This window comes from Globicephala melas, chromosome 14 (genome assembly GCF_963455315.2).
Source record: "Globicephala melas chromosome 14, mGloMel1.2, whole genome shotgun sequence".
Taxonomy (NCBI): Eukaryota; Metazoa; Chordata; class Mammalia; order Artiodactyla; family Delphinidae; genus Globicephala; species Globicephala melas.
The window spans coordinates 11562958-11590516 of NC_083327.1; the positions used below are offsets into that span (position 1 = coordinate 11562958).

The 27559-nt window shown below is 41.5% G+C and overlaps 1 protein-coding gene across 1 annotated transcript in view; it reads right to left on the reverse strand.

The window, feature by feature from the left end:
* FILIP1 (filamin A interacting protein 1) overlaps positions 1-27559 on the reverse strand; it is a 120143-nt gene that overhangs the window by 75713 nt on the left and 16871 nt on the right. Inside the window, exon 2 of the mRNA XM_060284003.1 lies at positions 17455-17736. Within this exon, the coding sequence (XP_060139986.1) occupies positions 17455-17730 (276 nt within the window). The 5' untranslated portion in view covers positions 17731-17736. The remainder of the gene's footprint in view (positions 1-17454; positions 17737-27559) is intronic.

The window sequence follows — 27559 nt, forward strand, 5'->3', positions numbered from 1 at the left end:
AGACTCAGGGGGAGACGGAATCTTACAACCACTACATCTTATCGCACAGGTGAAGAAGGGGACCCTATATCCCTCCCCACTTAAGCAATTAGAGCTCTGGAGAGGGGAAGAGGGAGGGCAATGTTTGCAGCTTCCTGCGTTCCACTCTTCAGTGACCCAGAAGTGCCTCTCAGTCAGGATGTGTAAGTTTCTTTTCAGGCGACGTCTTTGCCCAGGTCTTTTGCAGCCAGCATACCTGGCACTTCAGGCTGACATGTTAGACCTTGCAACCACCTGTAAAGTCATGTCAGATATTGCAAAGATAAATACTCTGGGCTCACACTCTGCATGCAACAGTAATCTTATCTGCACTCAAATGATTGTCCCTTGTAAACTCAAAGCCAAGAATTTCCATTCCATTTTTTTAAAAAAGGCTTGCACATTTTGATTGTTTCAGAACACAGTTCATCTTACACATTGCTTGCTTTCAGGTTTAAAAAAATGTTTGGTAATTTTCAAAAATTACATGTATATAATTTATATCTCATATATATATATATATATATCACATATTAAATTTTTTTCACTATTCCAAGGTGGCAGGGGTTATAATATGCCTTAAATGGGCTGATCCACTTAAGGCTCAAAAACAGTAGCACCGCTCTTCAAGGGACGCTCAGTTTCATTGGTCCCAGTGCTGGTTTTGAGCCCATTAGACCGTTTCCTACATCTGCTTAGGGACATACAAATGTTTGGTTTATCGCTGATTTTCCTCATAAATTAGCTATCCCTCACAGAGCCTTGGACTTGCAAATGTGCTTTCATTATTACTATTTTTAAAAGGCAGGGGGAGAGCAGAGTCTACTAAAATTTGTGCACATTGTTTCTTGTTTCCTTTCAGGCCCTTGATCAGGAAATGTTTAACATGGGAGTAAGCACTGCCAGGGATCAGGGGCTGCTGTTTGGAAAGGTGGTAAAAGTTCCTTCCTGCCAATAAAAAAATATGTATCATCAAAGCACAAAACTGTGTCCACAGACAGGATTACATGTGAGCCGAAAAGACCCAGGTGATAACACTTTTCTTGAATCAGTCCATATTCTTTCTTTTGATCATGCACTAATATCACTGTGAAATGATTTCAACGATTCTCATCAGTGCCCTGCTTTCTCTTTTAAATACAGATGGTTTGGATAAAAATAATTCTCTGTTGACAGCTGTGTGACCTGAGTCTCTTTGAGCCCTTCATGTATTTTGAGGCTGGTCTACGACTGGTTGATGTGATGCTTATGAAGTCAGATTTCAAATCCCACCTGGGCCAGCTAGCTTTGCAAGCAGAAATAGTCCACACATTGTCTGCATTTGGAACTCCATCTGGCAAACCCCAGGATGCCACAGATCACTCAGGGTTCAGAACAAACCCCTGAACCGTCACCACTGCACCAGGAAAGGTCCCCGAGGATCACTGGGGCTGAAACAAGGGAAGACGATGAGGAAGGAAGTGCCTAAAAAAAACGCTGTTCTTTATCTACTAAGTCTTCGCCCAGTGAGTTTCAGGATATCACCAGAATGGCTCAGAAGAGAGGAGGGAATAAGAAAGGGTAACGTTAAAAGCTGGCCAGGGAATTTGTGAACAATGTCAAGCTGCTAGCACTTGTAAGCAGTGCTGCTACAGCGACATCTCACTAATGTGGACACCATCAATTTAAATTCACCATGGTCTAGGTATGCAGTTCTACATTTTACTCTTAAAAACATTTAATAACTATAAAAATGTGTTAAATGAATTAATAAACTAGAAAAATGCACCTAAAGTGAAGATTTTACTTTACTTTTCATGAACAATGTTTCCAGTCACCAGTTTGACAGTGGCATTGGCATCAGTCACGTGTGGATTCATTAGAAGTGATTTCTACTTTTCAGTATAATTCTACTGAGAAGCATGAAAAAAAGAGCAAGATGCAGGTGAGGAGATAAAGTAGCCTCCTGATGATAGGGATAGAGTAGGATTATTAGTTAGTTTAGAAATCCCACTAGGGGATTAAAGACAGAAAGGGAATTTTTTTGTCCATGCCTCTCTCTCACTTTGTCCCAGCTTACCCTTCCCCCTCCCCATATGCTCAAGTATATGCTCTAGTAGGTCTGTGTCTTTATTCCCGTCTTACCCCTAGGTTCTTCATGACCTCTTTTTTTTTTTTCTTAGATTCCATATATATGTGTTAGCATACGGTATTTGTTTTTTTCTCTTTCTGACTTACTTCACTCTGTATGACAGACTCTAGGTCCATCCACCTCACTACAAATAACTGAATTTCATTTCTTTTTATGGCTGAGTAATATTCCATTGTATATATGTGCCACGTCTTCTTTATCCATTCATCTGTTGATGGACACTTAGGTTGCTTCCATGTCCTGGCTATTGTAAATAGAGCTGCAATGAACATTTTGGTACATGACTCTTTTGGAATTATGGTTTTCTCAGGGTATATGCCCAGTAGTGGGATTGCTGGGTCGTATGGTAGTTCTATTTCTAGGTTTTTAAGGAACCTCTATGTTCTCCATAGTGGCTGTACCAATTTACATTCCCACCAACAGTGCAAGAGGGTTCCCTTTTCCCCACACCCTCTCCAGCATTCATTGTTTCTAGATTTTTTGATGATGGCCATTCTGACTGGTGTGAGATGATATCTCATTGTAGTTTTGATTTGCATTTCTCTAATGATTAATGATGTTGAGCATTCTTTCATGTGTTTGTTGGCAATCTGCATATCTTCTTTGGAGAAATGTCTATTTAGGTCTTCTGCCCATTTTTGGATTGGGTTGTTTGTTTTTTGGTTATTGAGCTGCATGAGCTGCTTGTAAATTTTGGAGGTTAATCCTTTGTCAGTTGCTTCATTTGCAAATATTTTCTCCCATTCTGAGGGTTGTCTTTTGGTCTTGTTTATGGTTTCCTTTGCTGTGCAAAAGCTTTTAAGTTTCATTAGGTCCTGTTTGTTTGTTTTTATTTCCATTTCTCTAGGAGGTGGGTCAAAAAGGATCTTGCCGTGATTTATGCTATAGAGTGTTCTGCCTATGTTTTCCTCTAAGAGTTTGATAGTGTCTGGCCTTACATTTAGGTCTTTAATCCATTTTGAGTTTATTTTTGTGTATGGTGTTAGGGAGTGTTCTAATTTCATACTTTTACATGCACCTATCCAGTCAGAAAGGGAATTTTAAGAGAGTTTGGGAAACTGTTGTAGGCTAACGACCACTCAAGAAAAGAATCCAGTAACCTAGCAACAATCTACACTACCTTGAAGGAAGACCAGGTGCATTCAGGCTCCTGACACACTCAAAGCCACAAACCCTGATAGTTAAAACACAAGACAATAGATATGGGGTCTGAATCTTGTTACATGAATCAGGGAGTTAATGGTCCTTGAAGAGTACCATCTCTGCATGTAGCCAAGACAGGAATATAGGTGAAAAGGGAAAGGGGACATTACACCGAAACTTGAGATGAATTACCACATTTTAGTATATGTCACCACCCTTTTGCTAATATACATATAATTTAAATAGCACCATGACAGTCCTGGTTAGACCATATAGGGTCAAAGGAGGAACTAATGATGTAAGCCTTGACATCTCCCCTACTTTTCCTTGGATTATAAAAATGTAGCCCTTCGTTCTCGGGGCTGTGCTCCCTTGCCAGCCTGCCAGCTGCTACCTCTCACAGCGTCCATTGTTAATAAACTCACTCTTTGCCTGTCACTTTGCCTCACACTGAATTCTTTCTGTGACAATAGAACCTGAGCTTAAGTAAGTCCTGACACCAGGTGAGCGGTTTCGATTAAAAGACAGTGGGTTTGAGTCCCTTCCTAAGTCAGGGATCATGGGTTCAAGTCCCAATGTGAGGTGCAAGTGGATTCAAGTCCCAGACTGAGTTTTGGCTGGGTTTAATCCCACCCAAGAAGCAGTGTGGTTTCATTGAAAGGAGCCTAAACATTCATTCAAGTTGTGATTTAGAGACCCAAAAAATTATTCCAAGTTGTAAATTTTAAAATTTGTTGTTTTGTATGGAAAAAGTTCTGTTGGCAAATAATAAATGCTCTGACCCTTATCTGTGGAACAGAGTTCTCTTTTCCAGTGAGCTTGCGCTTCCGTTTGGACTACAAAAACAGCAGTGGCATATTATTTTTCTGGCATACAATAGGCACTGGTTTTAAGGTCAGAAAGGCATGGTACACCTTACTAGGTCATCCTTGGGTGAGTTTACTTAACCCATCTAAGCCTCTATTTATTCCTCATCTAACTTTTCAGGGCTAGTGTGATTATTAAATCAAATGTGAAGTTCCTGGCATATAGTAGGTAGCACAGGAAGGACGAATGGGTGATATAGACATTATTATCTTCTGCCATTTTATTGTCATTTATTTGTTTTTCTAATTTTGTATTATGAAAAAGTTTTAAACATACACCAAAGGTGAACAAACTAGTATAATGAACCACTCTTCACCTCCTCATATACTTTTTTGGGGACGAAAGGCTGGAGCATGTTAAAGAAAATTCCAGACTTCCTTTCACCCAGCAAGAAGGAGCTTATGATGACAGTGTTTTCAGGGCAGGTTGCCATCTGGTCCCTGGGTGACAGATGGTTCTGGAACTAATATTGGCCTAACATATCCAACAAGAAAATGCATAAAGTGATGCAGGGGTAAGGTATAGGGTTGGCCAAAAAGTTTGTTCGGGTTTTTCCATACGAGCTTATGAAAAACCCTAACAAACTTTTTGGCCAACCCCACACCATGAAAGGTAGAAACCAGAACGTTCACCACCACCTGATGTTTCCTTGGCACAGCCTCACTCTTGGTCACTGTGCTGAAGGTTCTGCCAAAGCCAGTCTCTGGATTTAACATGCATTACTTTAGAAAAAAATTAAAATGGTAATCCACTTTTTGTTTAAAAAAAAAGAAAGCCTTTATATTTACCAATTGGAACTACAAAGTAATTTTCAAAAAGCATTTATCAAGTGCTTCACAGAGTCTGTCCTCTAGGAATCTGTAATTTAAAATTGTTCTTAAAAAGAAAAACATGGACAAGTAGAAGTTTTGTTAAAAATAGTCAAACAAGATAGAAGATGATGGAGATGAATTTACCTAGGGTGGAGTAGGGTGGAAGGAGAGAAGGGAAGTAGGCATATAGTCAGGAGAAGATTAGAAAATAAGTGACGTAAATATTCCATGTCCAGACTCCCTGGGCGATGAAGACCTTGCTGACAGACCATAATTCATGTCTAAAGAACCCCAGGAGCTTTGATCAATCTAGCTCCCCTTATGTGGAAAGTTTCCATGCCCCCAACAAGCTGGGGATAAAGACCGGGGAGAGGAGAGAGGGAGATTTGGGATGGGAGGGGGGAGGGTAAAGAGGTGTGTAAATTAGTCTGGGAAGAAAGTACGATCAAGTCAACAGAAATAACCTTGATAAAAAGGGAAACTTCTCTCTGAGTGAAGGGGAAGGGGAGAAAGGGGAGGCAAAGAATGGAGATTCGGGGGATGGAGAGAAGTTGGGAAGACCTCAATCGCCTAAGTAAGAGAGATCGAAGTGTCTGTGAGGGATAAAGGGAGCAAGGGGAGGGGAGGGAGTTTTTCAGGAAGACGTCTGTATCTAACACCTAAAAACCTGTTCAGGTGTTCCCTTCCAAAAAAGGTCAAAAACAAATAAAAAGCCTTCCCCCACCCCTACTGTTCCCTCATATCCAGCCCTGCCAACTCTCTCTATCCACAAACAAGAGGAAAGCTGGCCCGAGCACTTCTGGGCACCAGCAATCTGATACCAACACTCACCATTCCTTTGAAACTGCACCTTTCAAATGCTAGCTCAATAAATGGCTGTTCTCGGTTTCCCCCCTCTGACTTTGCAGCAGCACTGACAACTCTAAATGTCTTCTTCCTGAAATTCTCTCCTCCCTGGAACCCACGACACATCGTGGTTCTGGTCTGTCTTCCTTTCTCTTTAATCATGTCCTCTCTTCCTTTTTTTTTTTTTTTTTTTGCAGTACGCGGGCCTTTCACTGTCGTGGCCTCTCCCGTTGCGGAGCACAGGCTCCGGACGCACAGGCTCAGCGGCCATGACTCATGGGCCCAGCCGCTCCGCGGCATGTGGGATCCTCCCGGACCGAGGCACGAACCCGTGTTCCCTGCATCGGCAGGCGGACTCTCAACCACTGCGCCACCAGGGAAGCCCCCTCTCTTCCTTTTTGACCAGTTCTTTTCTCTCTCCTCCTCTTAACCATAGTTGTTCTCTAAGGGTCTCTTTTTGGGCTTGACTTTTTCCTTTTATTCTCTATCCCTTGGCTTCAACTACTGTCTCTTCGGATGAGTGCCCTCTTTGTTTCTCTATATCTGTGTTGTAGCCACTAGCCACATGTGGCTATTTAAATGAATTATTATTAAATAAAGTTTAAAATTCAGTTCCTCAGCCATAGTAGCCATATTTTAAATGCTCACAAGCCACATGTGGCTAGTGGCTGCCATATAGGACGGCACAGATATAAAACATTTCTTCTTCATAGAAAGTTCTTTTGGACACCACAGGTCTGGATCTTACCTCTCCCCTGAGCGTCTGACCTGTCAGTATTCTAACTGACATCTCTCCCGGAATCACAAATCTATTACGCCCCCAATCTTACTCCATTTAACACACATTTCTCATAACAGTTATCTGTACAAAGTCTAATTTCATTTAAAAACAGCTCCATGTAATAAGCGAACATGCCCAAATAATTGAGAAACATTTACATAGATAAGTTGGATATTTAGATGTGGTTTGTTTTACTAAAAGTAAACGAGACCATTTTCACTGAAAAAAATTACAGGCTATAGTCATTTATGGGAGGACTCTGCATCTTTCACATACCCCTGTATAGTATTTCCCCATGTCCAGAGTTTCATAAAATAATAGAAAGATTTATTTTGTGGGACATTTTCTTTATTAATTTTTTTACATTTCTCAATAAAATCAAGCTTCTCGCCTACAGTGCCAATGAGTACCTTATTCTCAGTGCAGAGAAGCCAACTTTCTGATTCTATTAGGAGCACTAAAAATATTCTGCCTAACAATGAAAATCAGACACCAAAACTCTTTGCCAAAATACTGACAATCCTACTGGACACATGAGATTCTGAGGCATAATATTCAACAAAGAATCAGATCTGGTCTTGATTTTAATCAGAAAGTAACCTGTCTCTTTGCTGCTTCCTAAACTTAGCAAAGACCTACCATTCTCAGCATGCTGACCATTTTGGTGGTATGAGGTTTCACTGGGCAGCCTCGCTCCGAGTGACCTCAGCCCGAGATTCTAAAGATGGAGCATAGTAAGTGCAGGTGAGTCATCAATTTAAAAAGTCATGCAGAGTAACTAAAAGCCTCATTCTTCAGAAGCACAGAGATTCCATGGGAAGCCTTACCGTGTGACAAATGGAACTCACTAAGGAAAAGAAAACCCATCCCTAAGGAAAAAAGTGATAAATGGAACTCTTGTAGGTTAAACCTATCGTGCTTGGTTGCTCTAGGTAATTCCATCTGAACAGATTATTACCATTCCCAGTGGAGTTATGACATCTCTCGTTAAAGATGACAGAAAAGTAAAATCTTAGTATGGTAGTAGGAACGTCACTGTAAACATTTGGGACCATTACTGTTAAATCAATAACATTGTGTATACTATGAACTTACACTTTCTCTATATAGTTCAAAGTCTTTTGCAGACATTAAAAAATGGATTTTATGACGGTCTCATAGAGTGTACAAATATTAGGACCTTCTGAGATTAATCATCAGTTACCAGTAGACAAACAATGATGCGTCCAGCCCTTTTCTAGGTACAATGAGGCACACGAAAGAAGCAGAAGACACAACCCCTTCTCTCAAGTTGTTTCAGGCAGCAAATATAAGTAAGTACATAAAACACTTGGGGAATGTGTATGTATGGGAACTATGGTTTATATTTCAGGATTTCAGGACAGGAGAAAGACAAGTGTCAGGGAGCAAGTAATTAATTAGAAAATACTTCACAGAGGAGGTAAGCCTTTGGTGGTCCCTAAAAGAAATCTGTGAGAGGTTGGGAGAGGGATGAATAGGCTGAGCACAGAGGATTTTAAGAGCAGTGAAAATACCCTGTAAGGTGCTAATAACAGTATATACACGTCATAATACATTTTCCAAACCCATAGAGTATACAACACCAAAAATGAACCCTAAGGTAAACTACAGGCCTTGGGTGGTTATGATGTGTCCATGTAGGTGCATCAGTTGTACCAAATGTCCCACTCTGGTGGGGGACGCTGATAGTAACAGGAGGCTATGCATGCGTTCAGAGGGCATAGGGGAAAATCACTGTACCTTCCTCTCAGTTTTACTGTGATCCCAAAACTGCTATAAAAAAATACCCTTTAATAAAAAAGGAAAAAAAGAAACGTTGACTAGTACATGAAGGGAGTATAGGATAGAATAAGGACAAATACATGCCCTGAATTTTCCTAAAGATCCCCAATTTCTGTCCTGTAAGTAGTCTTAAGGTGGAAGAAACATATAAAGAAGCTTAAGGGAAAAAACACTGGGATGGTGTTAGTATTTGAGATTGTACGTGTGAGTGTCTAGGTCAGGGCTGGGAAAGAATTTGAGACTGCCTGATTGGATAGTCAGGATCAAGTTAAGGAAAACAAAAAAAGAGAGTTAATGGCTATGGGGGGGGTGGGGGTGGGGGGGTAGGGTGGGTGGGGGTGAGTGGGTGGGGAGCATGTTAATAAATAGTTTTTAGGGACCAGTCTGATCAATTTAGATTTCAATCTGACAGGGTCTAGAGACCTCTTGTAAATTCCTAAGCGCCAGCATGACATGATCAGAGAAGCATTTTCGACCAAATCGTCTGGTAGCAATTATCTATTGAGCTTCTGCTCCCCAGCCCTCATACTTACTAAATGATACAGACTTGCTCTCCACTCCAAGTCCTGCCATCATCCTAGGAGGTGTCAACATTCACGACTTTAGCCAATATCTTCACTTTACCATGCCTTGACCTCATTAATTCTAATTGCCTTCACTTCCACTCCCAGGACCGCACCCGAGACCTTGCATTAGTTAAAACCACACCACACAGAAAACGTAAGTGCAAAAAGTCCAGCTTCAGGTCCCTCCAGCCCTCTCCGGCCCACACTCCCATGGATGTCGCTTCCTTGCTGGGCACTGTCTCACCAATACACTCCACTTTCTTTCATTTCTGTCCTTTCACTGCACCCACTGGGACAACGTCAACCCCAGATCCAGAGCTATAAAATATACCTCCCCTGTACACTCAGGCTTCTAGACAGACTGCTGCCACTGCACACACACGGTCTCTCTGCTGGCTGAGTCCTCAACTCTACTCATTAATGTTCCTATTTGTCCACGGTCTTCTTCCTTTGACATTCCCCCCGGTAGCAATACGGCATGTACATCTTTATCCTTAAGACCACTGCTTGGTCCCATCTCCTTATTTTCAGCAGAATATCACTTTGTCTTTTCCTTGCTGAGAAAGCCGAGGCTTTGGGGAGATCTCCCTCAATTGCCCACCTTCCTCTACAAACGGTATATTTATCCCCACCCATTCTTTCTCCTTCTCTCTGTCACAGAAGATGAAGGCTCTCCCTCCTTTTCAAGGGCAAAACCAAGGTCAGCCCCCAGACTGTGAGGAGACCCACTGAACGAAACCACCCGCCCTGGTCAGGCAAGATAGGAACCACTTGCATCAGTTCTCTTACAACAGGAGGTCTTGGTAAGGAACGCGGAACTAACAAGCTACGGCCAACTGGAAGAATTAGGGCAAGGTCAAAAGGAGAGAGGAGACACCAGTCCACATGTCCTACCAACCTTCCAGAATCCTTCTCGCCGGAATCCATCTTGGCTGAGTGATGTGTGCGCCACCAGGAAGGACCCTGAGTCAGGATGATTGGCCACAGAAAACCCAGAAACTAACCCAATTACCGTAAAACCCGAGAGTGCGAGCCACATGGCAGAGCAGTGCTTCTGGGTTCCCTTACCCTGCTGCTCTGCGCTCAGGCTCCCCTTTCCAATAACGTCTCTTGCTTTGTCAGCACACGTGTCTCCTCGGACAATTCATTTCCGGGTGTTAGACAAGAGCCCACGCTCGGGCTCTGGAAGAGGTCGCCCTTCCTGCAACAAAACCATACCTTTGATTCCCTCCCCCTGCCTCCTTCAAGACATTGCTTCATCAAAAATCCTTGCTCTTTCCCATATCTTTGACCCTGCTCATTTTTGGTTCTATAACCCTTTAACACAAAAACACGTAAAGTCTCTTTCATCATTAAAAACACTCCCTTCACCTGAGGTTCCTTCTAGCTACCATCCTATTTTTCTCCTCCTTCATTATCTAAAGTTTTCCAAATAACATCTACATCGGCTGAGTGTAGTAATCACAACAGCCCCAGAAGGCAGGAAATACACAGACAGGGAGTAAACAAAGGCTCAGAGTCAACACTAATAAGGTCAGCTTCCAAACCATCTGGGTTCTACAACACTTCCCTGCAGGACCTGGCATTCAAGTTATGCTGTTTTAGCCTTTTACTTGTTAATACTCCCATGTTTCACTTAAAGCCCCCAAATAGAGAAAAGCAGCATGGTGATTTCAAAGCAGGAAGTCATCAAATGTACTAAGGACATACTCTGTGCCAGACAAATGATTTACTGCTATGCTAAACAAAAGGGAAATTTAGCTTCTTCGGCTGTGTTCAAAAAAAAAAAAAATCTGATTAACCCTTCCAGACAAAAAAAGATTTTCTAAATTCCTGGATTTTCACTAGAACATGTTACTTTAGTTCGGTACACGGGCCTCTCACCACCGTGGCCTCTTCTGTTGCGGAGCACAGGCTCCGGACGTGCAGCCTCAGCGGCCATGGCTCATGGGCCCAGCCGCTCCGCAGCATGCGGGATCTTCCCAGACCGGGGCACGAACCCGTGTACCCTGCATTGGCAGGCGGACTCTCAACCACTGCGCCACCAGGGAAGCCCATTCCTCTAGTTCTTTAACTTCCCTTCACTTCTGCAACCACTGACAGTAGGCTTACACTCACTGAAACTGCCCTGGCAAATGTTCCCAGTGACCTCTGGACCCACAAACCCAACAAACACTATTCAGTCATATTCAGCTGAAACTCTCTGCTGGTTGGACTGAAGCAACCTCTCTGTCCTTCTTGACAGTCTTGACTCCCTTGGATTCTGCATCCTCCACCTCTTCACACCTGCTGACGGTTGTTTTTCGGATGTCTTATTTGTGGCCTCCAAATGGAGGTGCAGTTTTCCCTCCACCGAATACTTCTCCACAGAAGGCAGACTGTTCACTGATGAGCACGACCCATACTTTTCCACCCGCTCAGTGTTTGATTCTGCTCAGGGTGGTCCCTAAGCTCCTCTCTGCCTGTCCAAGACCTACCAATCCTTCAAGGTCCAATTCTTCAGTGAAACTTGCCTCCACTCATCTCCTGAGATTTTCACAATCTTTCCCACCTTTGTACTCCCATAGTTTGCATTGCAGTTACCCTACAAAATATTCATTCCTGTACATTCTCATCTGTCCTACAGGTTGGGAGCTCTTTCTTCATGACTGCTGTAATAGCCGGTGCTGAAAACCACGCTTGACACATAGTTGGAGCTCATCAGATTTTAGCTATGAGTATTATTATTACTCACCTTTGCATTTTTCAGACCTCTAGTTTCTTAAATATCGGAAAATCAATCAATTTTGAATTAATTAATGCCTTAAGAATGAATAGACTCTCTTGGTGAGAAAAAAAAGTGGACAGAGGACTCACCTATAGTAGGTAGTAGTGAGGTTAAAAAAGAAAAAAACCAAACTAGTGAACAATATTAAAGAAAATGGCTAGGAGCCCCCAAAGGAGAGAACAGAGGAAACTTCTAACAATCCACAGGCATATTGAAACAGAGTGGGGCCTTGTGGGGCTCCTAGGCATGGAGGCCTTTTTTGTTCCCCGTTTCTTGTAGGCAAGACTCCAGCCTCCGTGACCTTCCCTGAGATCCAAAGGGCAAATTCAAGCAGTTGCTAATCAAGGGAGGAGCAGCCACGAAACCACCTGAGGCAAGATTAAAGGGACAAGAGAAGCTCATCAAGATTAGGAGACTGGGGACTTTCCTGGTGGCGCAGTGGTGGAGAGTCAGCCTGCCGATGCAGGGGATGCGGAGTCGTGCCCCGGTCCGGGAAGATCCCACATGCCGCAGAGCTGCTGGGCCCATGAGCCATGGCCGCTGAGCCTGCGCGTCCGGAGCCTGTGCTCTGCAACGGGAGAGGCCACAACGGGAGAGGCCACAACAGTGAGAGCCCTGCGTATGGCAAAAAAAAAAGAATCCGCCTACCAATGCAGGGGACACGGGTTCGAGCCCTGGTCTGGGAAGATTCCACATGCTGTAGAGCAACTAAGCCCATGTGCCACAACTACTGAGCCTGTGCTCTAGAGCCCGTGCTCCACAACAAGAGAAGCCACCGCAGTGAGAACCCCGTGCACTGCAACAAAGAGTAGCCCCGCTCACCGCAACTAAAGAAAGCCAGCATGCAGCAAGACCCAATGCAGCCATAAATAAATAAATAAAAGATTAGGAGGCCGCCCACCTGAGACCCTGCACACACCCTAATCTTGCCAGCAACTCCATCCTTGGGAAGTACTGTTGTAAAACTCCTTATCAAATCCTCTTGGGTTGGGACACAACCCCTCACGGGTTTTGGAGAAAGGAGACGGCTGTGTCCCCCTTCGCCTGGCAAAGTAATAAAGCTCTCCTTTTCTACTTCACCCAGAACGCTGTCTCCAAGATTCGATTCGGCACTGGTGTACAGAGAAGCTGAGCTTTCAGTAACAATATTATCTGTTTCATAAATTATCTTTGGAATACAACAACTCCTTCTGCCGGTCACCCAGATGAAGGAAGATTTCTCACTGTGTAGTGACTCTGCCTCTGACTCAGCCTGGCGAACACCAAAGCCCAGTGGAATGGTAGCGCACCGTAGAGTTACTATCTTGTTTTCTCTGAGCCTCCTTACGCACAGGTAGAAGAGAACTAACTATAAGGACAAAGGAAAACATGATGAAAGTCAATTTGAGGTTGGTTTTTCTAATACGTATTTGAGTGGCTATATCAAGGGAATCTACTATATAAAAGAGCTAGATTTTTTTTCATCAAGAAAAAGAATCAATTAGTATCCTGCTTTTGAATTATTCTACAAGAATATCCTTCTGCCAGCTTTTTGTTACGGCTTTTTGATGTAAGTACCATTTCCTTTGAACTTTTGTCGTTTTTACTTCAGCCAAATTGACTGGCTTCTTGAAAGCACTATTTTTGGACAAATACAAGGGGAAATTAATCATGATGCCCAAGTGATGGTCTGGGTGTACTATTTCATTATTTTCAGTTTAGTCTAAGAAATATGTAAGCAGTTTTTCACCCAGAGAGTAAAAATGTTCCAATTTATTAGAAAGTACTTGTTACTGGAAGCAGTCAAGGACAGAAGTGTAATCATGGAAACCATCCCAGCTGCTTCTATGCAGGCAATGCCGGCCAGTAATTGTGCTGAAATGACGAGCTTGCATCTGCTAAGGTGTGGCTTGAAAAGTCTGGAAGATGTCACGCTCCAAGACCAAGGGCATGACATAACCAGTTCCAGACAAGACTCCCTAAAATGCAAAAATCCCTGGGAGGAGCAACTCCATTTCTAATGCATGTCGTGAAGGTGAACTTCAAGAGTTCACTGGACACCTCACTGGCAAAACAAAACAAGACAAAACAAACAAAAAACCAGCCAATTTGCAAATTTTGCAAAAAGCCAATGCTAACAATAAAGGTCAAAGGTCATTCTGTCTACAATGTTGGTTCAACAAATTCCCGTAGATCACACAACAGATTCCAAAGACGGCAGAGTACTGGTACCAGAAAACACAGAGAATTGTCTATAATGTCCAAAACCCTGGCTATGGAGAATGAGTGAGATCAAAAAGAAGCCTAAGAAAAAGAAAACTGGCATGAAGAGCCTGAGTGAACCTCCATCTCTTAGTTTCCCCCCAAGTCACTTCCAGGGTACATCGCCTACAGGCAGACTTGATCTCGGTCTCATCTCCCCAATATTTTAAGCCTTTTTCTCTGTGTGTCACCCTCCTGATTTTGACCCGTGGTTCCAGTCCCCCACAAGGCTGACCCTCATAGAACAGTGAATATGAAGCCCCAGGGTTGCGTGGTGCCCAGCCCGTGGCCATGTGACACTCCTCCCCGCCTCCCCAGTTTTCTCAAGATCCAGATCACACCAAAATGCAAGGCTCAGGTCATGGTCCACTTCCTTGATGTGAAAGAAACCTTCCTCACTTTCTCTTATCTAAAAAATTCTCAGGCTTCCCTGGTGGCACAGTGGTTGAGAGTGCACCTGCCGATGCAGGGGACACGGGTTCGTGCCCCGGTCCGGGAGGATCCCACATGCTGCAGAGCAGCTGGGCCCGTGAGCCATGGCCGCTGAGCCTGCGCGTCCGGGGCCTGTGCTCCGCAACGGGAGAGGCCCGCGTACCGCAAAAAAAAAAAAAAATTCTCATCATTTCACAAAATGGCTTTGTCCCTGGAGTTCACAGAGTGAGTCTACTTCAAAGAAATCCTGAAGACGAAGAATAAATATAAAGGTCCTAGAGCCCACCCTGCACATCCCCCGAGTGGAAGTGTTATAAAGGAAGGGAAACTGAACTGAGAGACACAGAATCTGGATCTGGAGCAAATGTTAACTAAATTGCTGTGCGACCTTGGGCAAGTCACATAACTTGTCTGAGTGTCAGTTTCACACTTGAAATATAAAGGAGGTGGATAGACATCTCAAAGCTGCTTGTCAGTCCTGATACTTTATAGAACCTCGGAACAGCACATGCAGAGGAAGGGTATTTGAATCATAACACAGCTGCTCCATAAAGGGAGGTGATAGGTGGCCTTTGAGGTCCGGGAGACAACTCACTAAATGCTCATAAATGTCAGGCTGAAGAGCATATAGGCCTGAGCCGAGGGTACCTAAACTCTCTGTCTGTCTTCTCAGTGCCAGATCTTTAGATAGACTTTTTTTTTTGCTTGTCTCTATTGTGGCAAACCTGGCCCATAGCTGTCACATTTTCACCAGCCCACTCACATTTGCTAATGCCGACTCCCTCCCACTCTTAGCTACAACACACACACCCCCTCCTGTGACGATGAAATGTAAATATGGGAAATATAAATATGCCTCTAAATATAGGAACAGTCTCGTTTTTAACAAATCTAGTATTGCAAAATCTGCATTTACAACTATAGATACTTACATATGTATGTGTGTGCATATAAATATATGGGGGGATGGAGTATTTGCTTTGCAAATGAACTCACCATGAAATTCCTTATAATATCAGGTCCTTCATTTCTCCACTGCCTCCCCTACAAATATCTTACACTCTTTCCTTATGTATTGCTGCTCAGGAATACATCAATTTTGGAAGGTAAGGCATCCTGTATTCACAAAGATTAAGGGAGAGCAAAATGCATTTCTTTGGCGCCTTCTACTTAATTTCTTTAATGTCCCGGGTGTATGGGCTTGTAGTTTGCATGCCTAGGCTCTGGAACCATATCTGGAAACACCATGAACATAAAAGCCACGTGAATCTTAAATACGGTCCACAATCTACCATGATATGACATCCTTCTACAGAAATTAGAGTCTAGAAGAGCCACAGGCTTCACACAAGCCACCATGCCTGGAGGAAATAAGCTGATGACAAGTGCTTTGTGAAGATTTCTTAGGTCACTGTTGTACCTTCCACTCAGGTCAATAGCTGTAGGCTGGGAGCAGCTTAAAAAATTGGACTAATATACTCTGCCTCCTTAAACAATAAATGTTAATAGAACAATAACCACATTTCTGGCAGTGGTGAAGCTATTTTTAGTAATGGTGGTGCTCTGGAAATTTTCATCTTTTGCTGTGAAATGCAAAGGTGATTTTTCTCAGCCTATAAATGGTAAGCTCAATCGCACTTGTTTGTTTTTAATTTGAGTTTTTAATTTGAGTTTTGCATGTTTTCTATTTCTCTTTACCCCAGGGGTTTCCTTATCTGTAGGCACTCACAGATTAGAACAGGAACAGATCAGATCCCCCTAGTTTAGGGTAGGTTGCAAGTAATATGTCTGATGCTAACAGCACCAAACAAAGGCTTCATCTCATTCAATTTTTGGTATTCCCCTAGAGGCTTATGCAAGTTAAGAACCTAACAAAAACAAAAAGGAAAACAGCAACCTCACTCTTAAATCATCCTCTCCTCAAAAAAAAAAAAGTTATTGTTTCCCCACTTGGAGAAATATAACTGTCCAAGGCTCAGAAACTCAGAAGAATCCCAGCTCCCTCTTGGATCCTTAAAAACATTCTCTTAGGGCTTCCCTGGTGGCGCAGTGGTTGTGAGTCCGCCTGCCGATGCAGGGGACACGGGTTCGTGCCCCCAGTCCAGGAGGATCCCACATGACGCGGAGCGGCTGTGCCCGTGGGCCATGGCCGCTGGGCCTGCACGTCCAGAGCCTGTGCTCCACGATGGGAGAGGCCACAGCAGTGAGAGGCCCATGTACCGCCAAAAAAACCCAAAAAACCAAAAAAACATTCTCTTAGTGGGGGACCTGGTAGCCACAGAAGGTTGGTGGGGATGGATAGTGGAAAGTGCCCTGGACCAAGAATCAGGGGGCCTAAGATGAGATCTGGACAACCCATTAACCCTTCTGGGCCTGTCTCCTCATTATAAATTATAGATAATGATACCCACATTATTACTGAGATCAAATGAGATAATAGACTTGAAAATGCTTTGTGAAAGTATCAAGTTTTCACAATACAATGCTCTGCTGATTTGAGTGCATCTCAACTCCTACGACCTTGTAGAAAATTAAAGCTGAAAGTCACAAAGAAGAGAGAAAAGAGTAAGACTGGTTTAAACAAAGTTTCCTTCTCTTTCTCTCTGTCTCTCTGTCTCTCCCTCTACCTCTTTATCTCTCTTTTACTCTACCTTCTGGAAAAAAGCAAAAGTAGCAATTGATCTTAACTCTGCCTTCTAATAATCATGACCTTTTCACAGTTTGCAACCACAGTCAAGGGCTAAATTAGATGTTCTCATTGATTACCTACTACTAGGTGTTAAATTATTATCAAAATTATGTCATGAAAAAATTTTCTGCTTCTAGAGAAGCTTGATGTTAGAATCAGCATCTATTCATTTATTCGTTCATTCAACAAAAAACGTATTCAGTGCAAACTTGTGCCAGGCACTAGGGATGCAGGAATGAATAAGGAAGACAGTCCTTTTCCCCATGAAGTTCACAATCCAGTGAGGTAGACAGGTTCATAATCTCTTATTTTATACCTTCAGACTAGAGACACAACAATTGAAAAAATTGGACTCTACCTGCAGCTCCCCTTCCATTATACTCAGTAGCTGGATGAGGTCTTCTTTGGATAACTCCAAGGATTTCTTATTCTTTCGTTCACTTTCTCCAGATGGTTTTAGGTGTCGTTTGACAGTTCCTGAGGCCATGACATCTTCCTCCTTTCTATTTGATTTGTTCTTCTTTTTTGTATCTTCCGAGAGACTTTTATCATCAGCATTGCTGATGATGGAGGACTTGGGGCAGGAGACATGCCCGTTGGATGAACTTTCACCACCCTGGTTTCGGGATCTCATTCCCACCTAAAACACGTGAAAAAAGATAAGATGTTTTTACCACCACTGAAATTATTTTTGTCTAACTACTCAGAAACTAATAGCAGCTTTACAACATCACCAAGAAAGAAGAACAAAAAGATCAGTCCCAAGTTAGCTTCCTTACAGCTTTAATGAGCGTGTCGTTAAAAACTACAGGAAAATACTTTGACCATCTTCAGGAAAAGATGGAAATGTGATTCTAACCTCACAAACATCTCAAGCCAAGTAATCAAGGTGAACATCAGCAAGGCCAAGTCACGCTGATAGCACTGCTGATTCTGTCAAGTATCTTTGATAGAATGTGATAAGAATGGCACTTTACCTTTGCCATCTTCCTTCTCCAAAACGTGACCCAACTCTAACAATGAGAAAAACATCAAGCTGATCCCAACTGAGAGACACTCTACAGAATGCCTGACCAGTAATTTTTAAAACTATCAAGGTCATCAGAACAAGGAAAATTTGAATAACTGTCACAGCCAAGAGAAGGCTAAGAACACATGAGAACTAAACATAATGTGGCATCCTGGATGGGATCCTGAAACAGAAAAAAGACATTAGGGAAAAATTGAGGAACTATGAATAAAACATGGACTTTAGTCAATAATAATGCGGCAGTATTGGTTTATTAATTATAGCAAATGTACCACACTAAGGTGTTAATTACAGAGGAAACTGGGGGTGGGGTGTATGGGAACCCCCAGTATTATTTTTGCAATAATTCTGTGAATCTAAAGCTTTTGTAAAATAAAAAAGTTATTTTTTTTAAATGATTCTAAATTGTCTATCAGAAAATGCAAACCTCAAACCCTGCCAGGAACAAGTTGGAAGTCACAACGTGCAGAAAAATCCACATAGAGTGAGGGTTGGCGGGGCTTGAAGTGGAGAGAGAAAACGGGAAAAGCCAAGGGAAGGGGGGGTAGTTTTTAGTGATATGGAATTCTATTTTTCCATAGCCTCTTTTTCAAAAGCAGGTGTTTTGTTTTTTAATGCCAGTCATTTACAGTAATAAGAACAAGAGTACAAAGAATTGGGAGAAAACAGATCAAAATCAAAATTTTTAAAAATATTTTGAGGTAAAGTAAAGAAAAAAAGACAAAAACAGCAGTTAGTCTGTCCCATGGGGAGCACGTTTGAGTCATTCCACTTTGAACGCTTTGCAGAGTCTGTGTCAATCTCTGAGCAAAAGAACTTGACTAACAGGTATGATACAAACAAATACACTGAGCTCAAAGGCTAAGCCTCCAAGTTCCGGGAAGATAGCTCTAATATCCTGGGGGCAGTACCACAAAATTCGCCTAAACCCTTAAATAGAGTAGCTTAGTGCATGGGCTTATTTAAAACTCACAGTATAAATAGTCTTTCCCTTGAACAGCTAAGCAGCAAGATTTTCATTACTCATTCCAGAGAAAATACAGAGACTTGTTTTCTGAAAGTAAATTTCCTTTATGAACCCAACCATAGTTAAGAAACCAAGGAAAGCTTTTCAAAACACTAGGTTTATAATAGAAAAATAAATACAGTGTGATGTTTCCTTTTAGATAGTGAACATTCAATTCTTCTAACAAATCTTGAAATCTACATTCATGCTCCTTTTTTGAACTGAACGCTTACAACCAGATGGACCCTTCTGTGTGTGTGTGAACTTTCTATAGCACCCTAATTTTGAACACTATAAACTGAAAATGTGGTCCTTAATACTAGCGCCGTGTTTTCTGGTTTACTCAGTGATTAGTTCCTGAAATTTTAGAGCATTTTTGTGCTTTGCTGGTGAACAAAGAATAAATGTTTCTTTGTAATGGAAACCAGAGCACTTTAGAGCAGACCTACTGTATTTTTCACAGCTTGTTTGTGGCAGAATGGGCTGACTTAAATCCCAAGCCAAAAAAAAAGGACGAGACGAATAGAAGGTTTTGAATGTCAGCACAATACACCACCCTGAATATGCCTCTTCGGCATATTGATTACTTTAAACTCATTATTTTTAAGAAACAGCAGACACATGTGAAGCTCTGAAACCTGGGTAGAAATTACCCTTTTTAAAGACATATTTACATTTATAAGGGAAATCTCTGTAAGGGTGTCTCCCTTGCTGTACCAGGAAGAGAAGGATGACTCTAAAATCTCTAGAAACTCTTATCAATGCAGAAGGCAATGACTTAAATCTGCATTTACGCTGCTTTCCTTGTTTACTGTGGTTTCCTCATAACCTCTCATAAGTGGCTCCCCAGCTCCCGACATCTTTCTTTTGTCTTTAGCTGAAGCTGGTATTTAAGGTGATGGCTTGGGCCATTTCAGAGAGTTACGTGGTTTTCCTGGGTCTCTTCCATGTATACCGGCGGTATACATGTTCTTAAACTTCTGTTTGTTTTCTCCTACTAATCTGTATTTTTATTACAGGGTTATATCAGCCAAGAATCTTAGAAGGGTAAAGGGAAAATTATTTTTCCTCCTCCCACAGTTTCAAATTTAACTCTTGACCTGTTACACATCATAACTAAGACACATGGGCTTCCCAAATTGAATTGTGACTCCCTATGACTCCATGCCACGTGTGAATTTCTTTGATCTGAAATAATTTTCTCTGTTAGATCTTAAGGCTCTTTGGAATGGTACATCAAATATTGATTTAACAACTTCAGTTTAGATCATGCGTTAATGGGAGTTCCAGGCAATATTTCCCAAGGCACGGGAAGTAAGATGGTAATGTCTGAAAGTTAATCATACGCAACATTTGTGTTTGACTCTAACATGTGCTTGTGTCTTTTTTCCCTGGATTTCCTGTATCTTTTATAGGATCTATAGCATTAGGATATTTGTAAAATAGGACAAATGCATATCTATCTATATATTACATGCACTTAAGTATATCTGCAAACACACAGAAAGTGGCATTTACCTATCTTTACCTCCACAACAAAGTCAGCCATCAGCACCTGTTCTATCTCAGGATTGCAAGAGTACTCAGAGATAGCAAACTAGTCAAGAAATGTTTTAGAAAGGAATTGGACAACATGTAAGAAGGAGAAAAACATAATTTCTCAATAGTGTAACCAAGCCTGCCCTCAATAATATCCACTTTAAACCACTTTATTCTACTTAGTAGGAGAAAGGGTCCAGACAGGAACAGACTTTCATGTATCACATTTAGTGACATTCATACTCTTCTGTATTCTAACAGCTCTCACTGTTTCTTAAGTGCTACACAGTGTGCTAAGCATTTTATATACAACATCTCAATTAAATTAATATTCACATCAACCCTAGTGGGTGCTATTATTCTCAGTTTTACAGATGAGGCCACTGAGGTTTAAAGAGATTAAATCTCTTTTTCTGGATCACACAGTTACTCCTAGGGAATAGAAGAGCTAGGATTTGAACCCAGGTGTGACCCTAAATACTTACTCTCTATATGGCTTTTTTCTAAGTTCTTAAACACATGCAAATTGGAAGTGAAGGGGCCGCCTTGGAAAGCAGATGACCCAGACAGTTTTACAAATGTTTTCTAAATTCATGTTTTTTCACTTCATACTACAGAGTTGGAGAAATTCATTCATCTGTCTTCTTCCATAGGCACTCTTGCAAAACTCACACAGCAACTGAAATTAGGTTGCTAAGCAAAACTACTCTTCCCAAAATAATTAACCTGCTGCAGACCTTGTAAAATGATGACTCATTTAAAAATCTTTCTGAGAAGCAACAGGGCTAATTATTAAGGATACAGGTTATGAAAACAGGATGTAGTCTGAACAGGGACCATTACAGACTTAATGTGTTAAAAGTCCCAGAGTTGAACAATAGTAAATAAACATTTAGTCAGAGTTGGCCAAATTCTGTCCATTGTGCTCACAGGAGTAGCAGGCAGATAACAGAAAGGCATCTGGCACTTTGCAGGCTTTTTTTTTTTTTTTTTTTTTTTGCGGTACGCGGGCCTCTCACTGTTCTGGCCTCTCCCGTTGTGGAGCACAGGCTCCGGACGCGCAGGCTCAGCGGCCATGGCTCATGGGCCCAGCCGCTCCGCCGCATGTGGGATCTTCCCGGACCGGGGCACGAACCCGTGTCCCCTGCATCGGCAGGCGGACTCTCAACCACCGCGCCACCAGGGAAGCCCCTGTAGGCTTCTTAATAGTTAGTTGGGGGTGGGGGCAGAATACACGACCACAAATATGCCACTTTGGCATGTGGATTGTTTTGAACTAAAGGCAATCAAAACCCAGCAGACTCAGGTAAAGCTCTTTTCCTCCCCATCAACTGCCTAAATTTACATTGGAAAGAGGGCCTATACCAGGAAGAGAGATACGTTTTACCTAAGAAACGTAATCTGTAATAGGACAACATTTGTTTTTCAAACATTTCCTCTGCCTTCCTGTGAACGGCCTTCCTCCCCCTTGTATCCCCAGACCCATACCCCTTTCCTTAGCTCAAGGTTTTATATAAGCTTCAATTACCTGGCTGCCATTCAGGTCTCATATTTTCATGGGACTCCTGTATGTATAAAATTAAATTTGTTTTTCTCCTATTAATCTCTTATATCAATTTCATTATTAAACCAGCCAAAGAAGGTTGGGACATGTAAATAACAAACTTTCTGAATGAAGCCAAGAATGCTTTTGCTTCGTTCCAATGCATATCCTTTGAAGAAAGTGCTCCTCAAGAAAATGGTGTAAAGAAATTGAAGATTCACATCAGATTTAGAACTGTTTTGGTTTTTTTTTTTGAATCAATGTTATTTGGGGCACAGATTCTTCTATTTAATAAATAAATCATCCTAACATAGTTCATGAAATACATTTACTTTTCCTTGCATAGTAATTTGTCAGCAACACTTTGCATGGAATTTTCTGACTACGGTGTGAAGAAAAGAAAGACCGAATTTTATTCCAAACCTCCCTCTTTTAGGTCTATGGTCATCTCTCTTCCTCCTTTTCCTCCCCATATGTTGGGCAATAAACAGTGTACTGTCAGATGAACAATATCCTAGGAATCAGAAAATATTTATAACAATTTTGAGTAATTTATACTGAACTAACAAGTATTTCTAGAGCCTTTGAACAAGTAAAAAAGGACAAAGAAAAAAGTCCTCAGCAATTAAACACCCGTTCCAGCTGCCATCTTCATTAGCTCCTGCAAATCTTGATCTTGAATTTTCCGTAGCAGTCTCACCCTTGCTCTTGCCTCCTTTCAGATTTGTCTTTCCATGTTATGATTCAATGTTGGTCACGATACTCTCCATCCCTACCACCAACAAAAACTTCTTTTCTGCATAAATTAGGTTTTGGCATCTTTCCTATGCTTCTCAAGTATCCATCCACCTCCTGTTTGCTCCTGGTTTTATTTTATTTATATTCTTTTTCAAGAACCTACCCAATGCACAGGTTGAGATACCACAATAATTTTCTTTATATAATTTCCATTTTTAAATTACTTTATAGAATTAAAACTATATTGCATAGCAAAAAGGAAAGCACAAAATTGCAGGAAGCCTACTTTTTCCAGTGTGGCCTGGCAAAGAGCCCGCTGCAAGTGGGGCTTCCAGAACATGAGCGTGGAACTGTCCTGATTCTTTCTTTCATACATAAATGACAATACCCACAGCACCCAAAACCAGAGGCAAAAGAAAACATGTTATGTGAATTTTAAGATGCAAAAGACGCATCAAATCAACTAGTATATTCCCTATCAGTGCCAGATTATTCCCTCTGCTTATCTTATTTACTTGGTTAAGTCTAGTTATAAATATCCCAACTCATGAAATGTTCAAACATTTCTCGGGAGATTATCGTTCATTCTAACAGCACACACTGTTAATAAATGTTCCTAGGTTTGCCCTTAAATTTTCTTTACAATTTTCTTTCATTTTCATAATCCTATTTATGCAGCAAGCCATGTTAAATGATTTTTCACTTCTCATTATCCACACTCATAAAATCCTCAAAATAACTAAGGTTTTTGTTTATGTGAAACCTTTTCATTCTACTAGGACAAATCTACCCAGACCAACTGAAAATTCTTCTAAATGATTTCACAAAATGTTAGAATTCAAGAAAGGGGATTCTGTTGGAGTCACTGCAGTGATGTTGTAACCAAAAGTTTAAGGAAAATATTACAACTATGGCAAAATAGAAAAATATTATTCTACTCTAGCCTAAAACCATGGTGAAATATTTTATGGAATTCTGCTTAATATTTTTCAAGGAAGATAGCAGCAGACCTCGAAAAGGTTTCCAGAAAAAATAAATAAATAAATAACAAGAGAATAGATCAGGGAACTGCCATGAAATAAGAAAAAAAAAAATTTAATTGTATATTGAGTCTGAATGAATGTACAATTGGAGGGTTTTAAAACTTTGAATATAAAATAGGGTGGCCTCTCTTTTTGTTTTATCTGACGAAGAAAACATCTCTGGAAAATTACCAGACTCCTGGTTAGCCAGAACTAGAATTCCTTCCTGTATTTCATCACTTCTGAAAAGGCCCAGCCCCACAATTGACAAGAATCAGTCATTTCCTTTCACTCACAAAAGAGCCTTATCTATAGCTACAGAGAAAAGTATCTTAGGCTTTCTCTCAGCAGTCTATATGTGATGAATTATTTTTAAATATTATTATACTTCTATTCACAATAATAGTAGCTGACCTTTACTGAGGAGCTTATGCTCTGAGCATTGGGTTAAGTATCTGACATAGATAGTATCATCTCATGAAATCCTAATAGCAATGCATAAAGCAGGTGCTATAATTACTTGTTTTAAAAAGATAAGGAAAGCGAGGCTTAGAGAGATTTAGACCTTTGCCCAAAATAGCGCGGCCAGTACCTGCGAAAGGCTGAACCAGAACACAGGCTTGTTTGGATTCTCCAGGTGCAAGGAGGAAGCTGAATGGCAGTTTTTACCTCTATATCAGGACCACAGCAACACAAATGAACTCGCAGCCATCCTTTCCTGGGGCTGAAATAAGTTTACTCACAGGGTATAGCATTCAGTAAATAGTCTCAAGCCACAAGAGTTAACATAGAATCCCACTATTGCAGCAGATTTTTTCCCTCTAATTTCTACTTGTGTAACGTCTTGTTCTTCTAAGACCACCTTCTCTTCCCCCGACAGTGTCCCCCGACACTGTCTTTTTACTTCTCAGTGCTTGAGGTTCTCAAGGAGCTGAAGAGTAACTTTGCCCTTTGCAGTGTTTTGACTTCTGAGTCTTTGAATTAAAAAAGTCACTAAGACTCAAGAAATACAATAATTGCTATACGACTGGATATGGATGAACTGATTCTTTTAATTAGGCCAATTAAGAAAAATTCTAGTTTGCACAGTAGCTGATTATTCTAGTAAGCCAACTGTGCAAAATTTCCTGTTAGAAAAAAATGTTTGTCTTTCTGCAGAAAAGATTCTCAAATAATTGAATTGCAGTTTTTAAGAAATGCGAGGCAAATCACAATGGCTGGATGTTAATAAGATGGGTTAGCCTCCCTGCGGAGAAAGACATGCAGTGGTTTGGGTGATATCACAGCTTCATGCTGACAAGGGAAAAGATGGAATACTGCACAGATCACCCCATCCGTGTGCTGACGATGACTTCATGCGTTCTAATTGCCTACACTTATGTCAACTGTATGCAGGTGTCCTTTAAATGCCTTTTATTTTTAATTTCTCAACCACTTCTTTTTTTTTAACATCTTTATTGGTGTATAATTGCTTTACAATGGTGTGTTAGTTTCTGCTGTATAACAAAATGAATCAGCTATATGTATACATACATCCCCATATCCCCTCCCTCTTGCATCTCCCTCCCACCCTCCCTATCCCACCCCTCTAGGTGGTCACAAAGCACCAAGCTGATCTCCCTGTGCTATGCAGCTGCTTCCCACTAGCTATTTTACATTTGGTAGTGTATATATGTCCATGCCACTCTGCCACTTTGTCCCAGCTTACCTTCCCCCTCCCTGCGTCCTCAAGTCCATTCTCTATGTTTGCATCTTTATTCCTGTCCTGCCCCTAGGTTCATCAGAACTTTTTTTTTTTTTAAGATTCCATATATATGTGTTAGCATACGGTATTTATTTTTCTCTTTCTGACTTACTTCAATCTGTATGACAGACTCTAGGTCCATCCACCTACAAATAGTTCAATTTTGTTTCTTTTTATGGCTGAGTAATATTCCATTGTATATATGTGCCACATCTTCTTTATCCATTCATCTGTCAATGGCCACTTAGGTTGCTTCCGTGGTCTGGCTACTGTAAATAGTGCTGCAATGAACAGCAACCTAAAATCAGCTGCAATGTAGGAAGTCATGGGTTGTGTCTGTTTTGAACTCCTCCTGACTTTGGTCTTTTCTGAGCATCCCTTGTCTCGGGATAGATCAGAGTATAGGGAGCCTAAATTGAAAACAAACACAGCTACTTTATAAACCAAGCCAGGAGAAAAGTAAAAATTATTCCTATTGGAACATATTCTATGAATGCTACTGAAGCCATATGATTGTCAAAGGTGTTTGATGTTTAAAGACTCTCTTCACTTTGATGCTGTGTGAAGAGGCTGTGAATTCTATGGCCATTAACCAAACTTCATAAACCTAGTTGCTATTTGAGTGTGAAGGCTGGAAAGAACAGTCAAGAGGAGAACTTTGTGATTAGCTAATTAAGGTGCATTAGGAATTGACTCTATCTAAAATGCCATGCTATCCCAGTGCAGAAGTTTCTGGCTCATTTTGTGGGCAGGAAGTATGTAAGAAAATGAGTTACCACCTTTTGGAATAATTTTTTCAAACACGTAATGGCCCCTAACCCACTCTCTTCTCCACCCTCCAACCACCCCACCTCAGCGTACCACCCAACTCCACGGTAGACCTAAAGGTGTCCCAAGACCTCACGTATCAACAGCCTCAGCATTTGTTTTTCTAACACGCTGAATCCTCCCGGAGATGTTTGCCACTAACCCCAAGGAATCAAGAGATCCACATCCCCACCGTTAACCCCACACTTACTTATTCTGTAATCCTGGACAAGTTCCTTAAGCTCTCCAACCTGTACTTTTTTCATCTTTAAACCGAGGATAATAATGTCTGTTCCACCCACCATGCGTATGTGAAATCATAACGCCTGTTCTACTCTCCGTATGTGTGTGAAAGTATCCACTAGCAGTGGTAAGGCAGGAAGCATTAATCTGAGGCAGATTAACCGCCAGGGTCATCAAACAACTTTCAGCACCTCCACGTAGGTACCACCAGTGACAAAGACACTTTGCTTTCAGCTGTGTTCATCTAGCACAGAGGTTAGCAAACTTCTTCTGTAAAGGGGTAAACGTTAAATATTTTGGGCTTTGCAGGCTGTGTGGTCACTGTTCCATTTACTCAACTCTGCTATTGCAGCATGAAAGCCGCCACAGACAATTCATAAATGGGTGGGTGTGGTCAGGTTTGACCCCTAGTCTTTAGTTTGCCAGCCCTGAATTAGACTGCCTGACAAATATGATTGATGGATGCATTTAAACTGGGAGAAAGGGAACTGGTTTCTGCCACTCCCCACCCCCTCCCCCAGTGTACAGTAATCAGGAAAATGCCTGAAAATAAGAGAGAAGAAAAAAGTTAGGGAAAAAAAGAATGCAGTAACTGTGCCATCTGCCTACCCATCCTCTTCTCTTGCAGGTAAGTTGAGGAAGGACAGCTTTACCTGGCTCTTTCCTTTCCTTCACAAAGTCTGAGGAATCTAAAGTGGAAGAGCTTGACAGGCTAAAATTTGAGAGTAGGATAACCCCTGGCACTAGTCATGCCCGGGATATGCAGACAGAGAGTAGAGACTTAGCAGCAT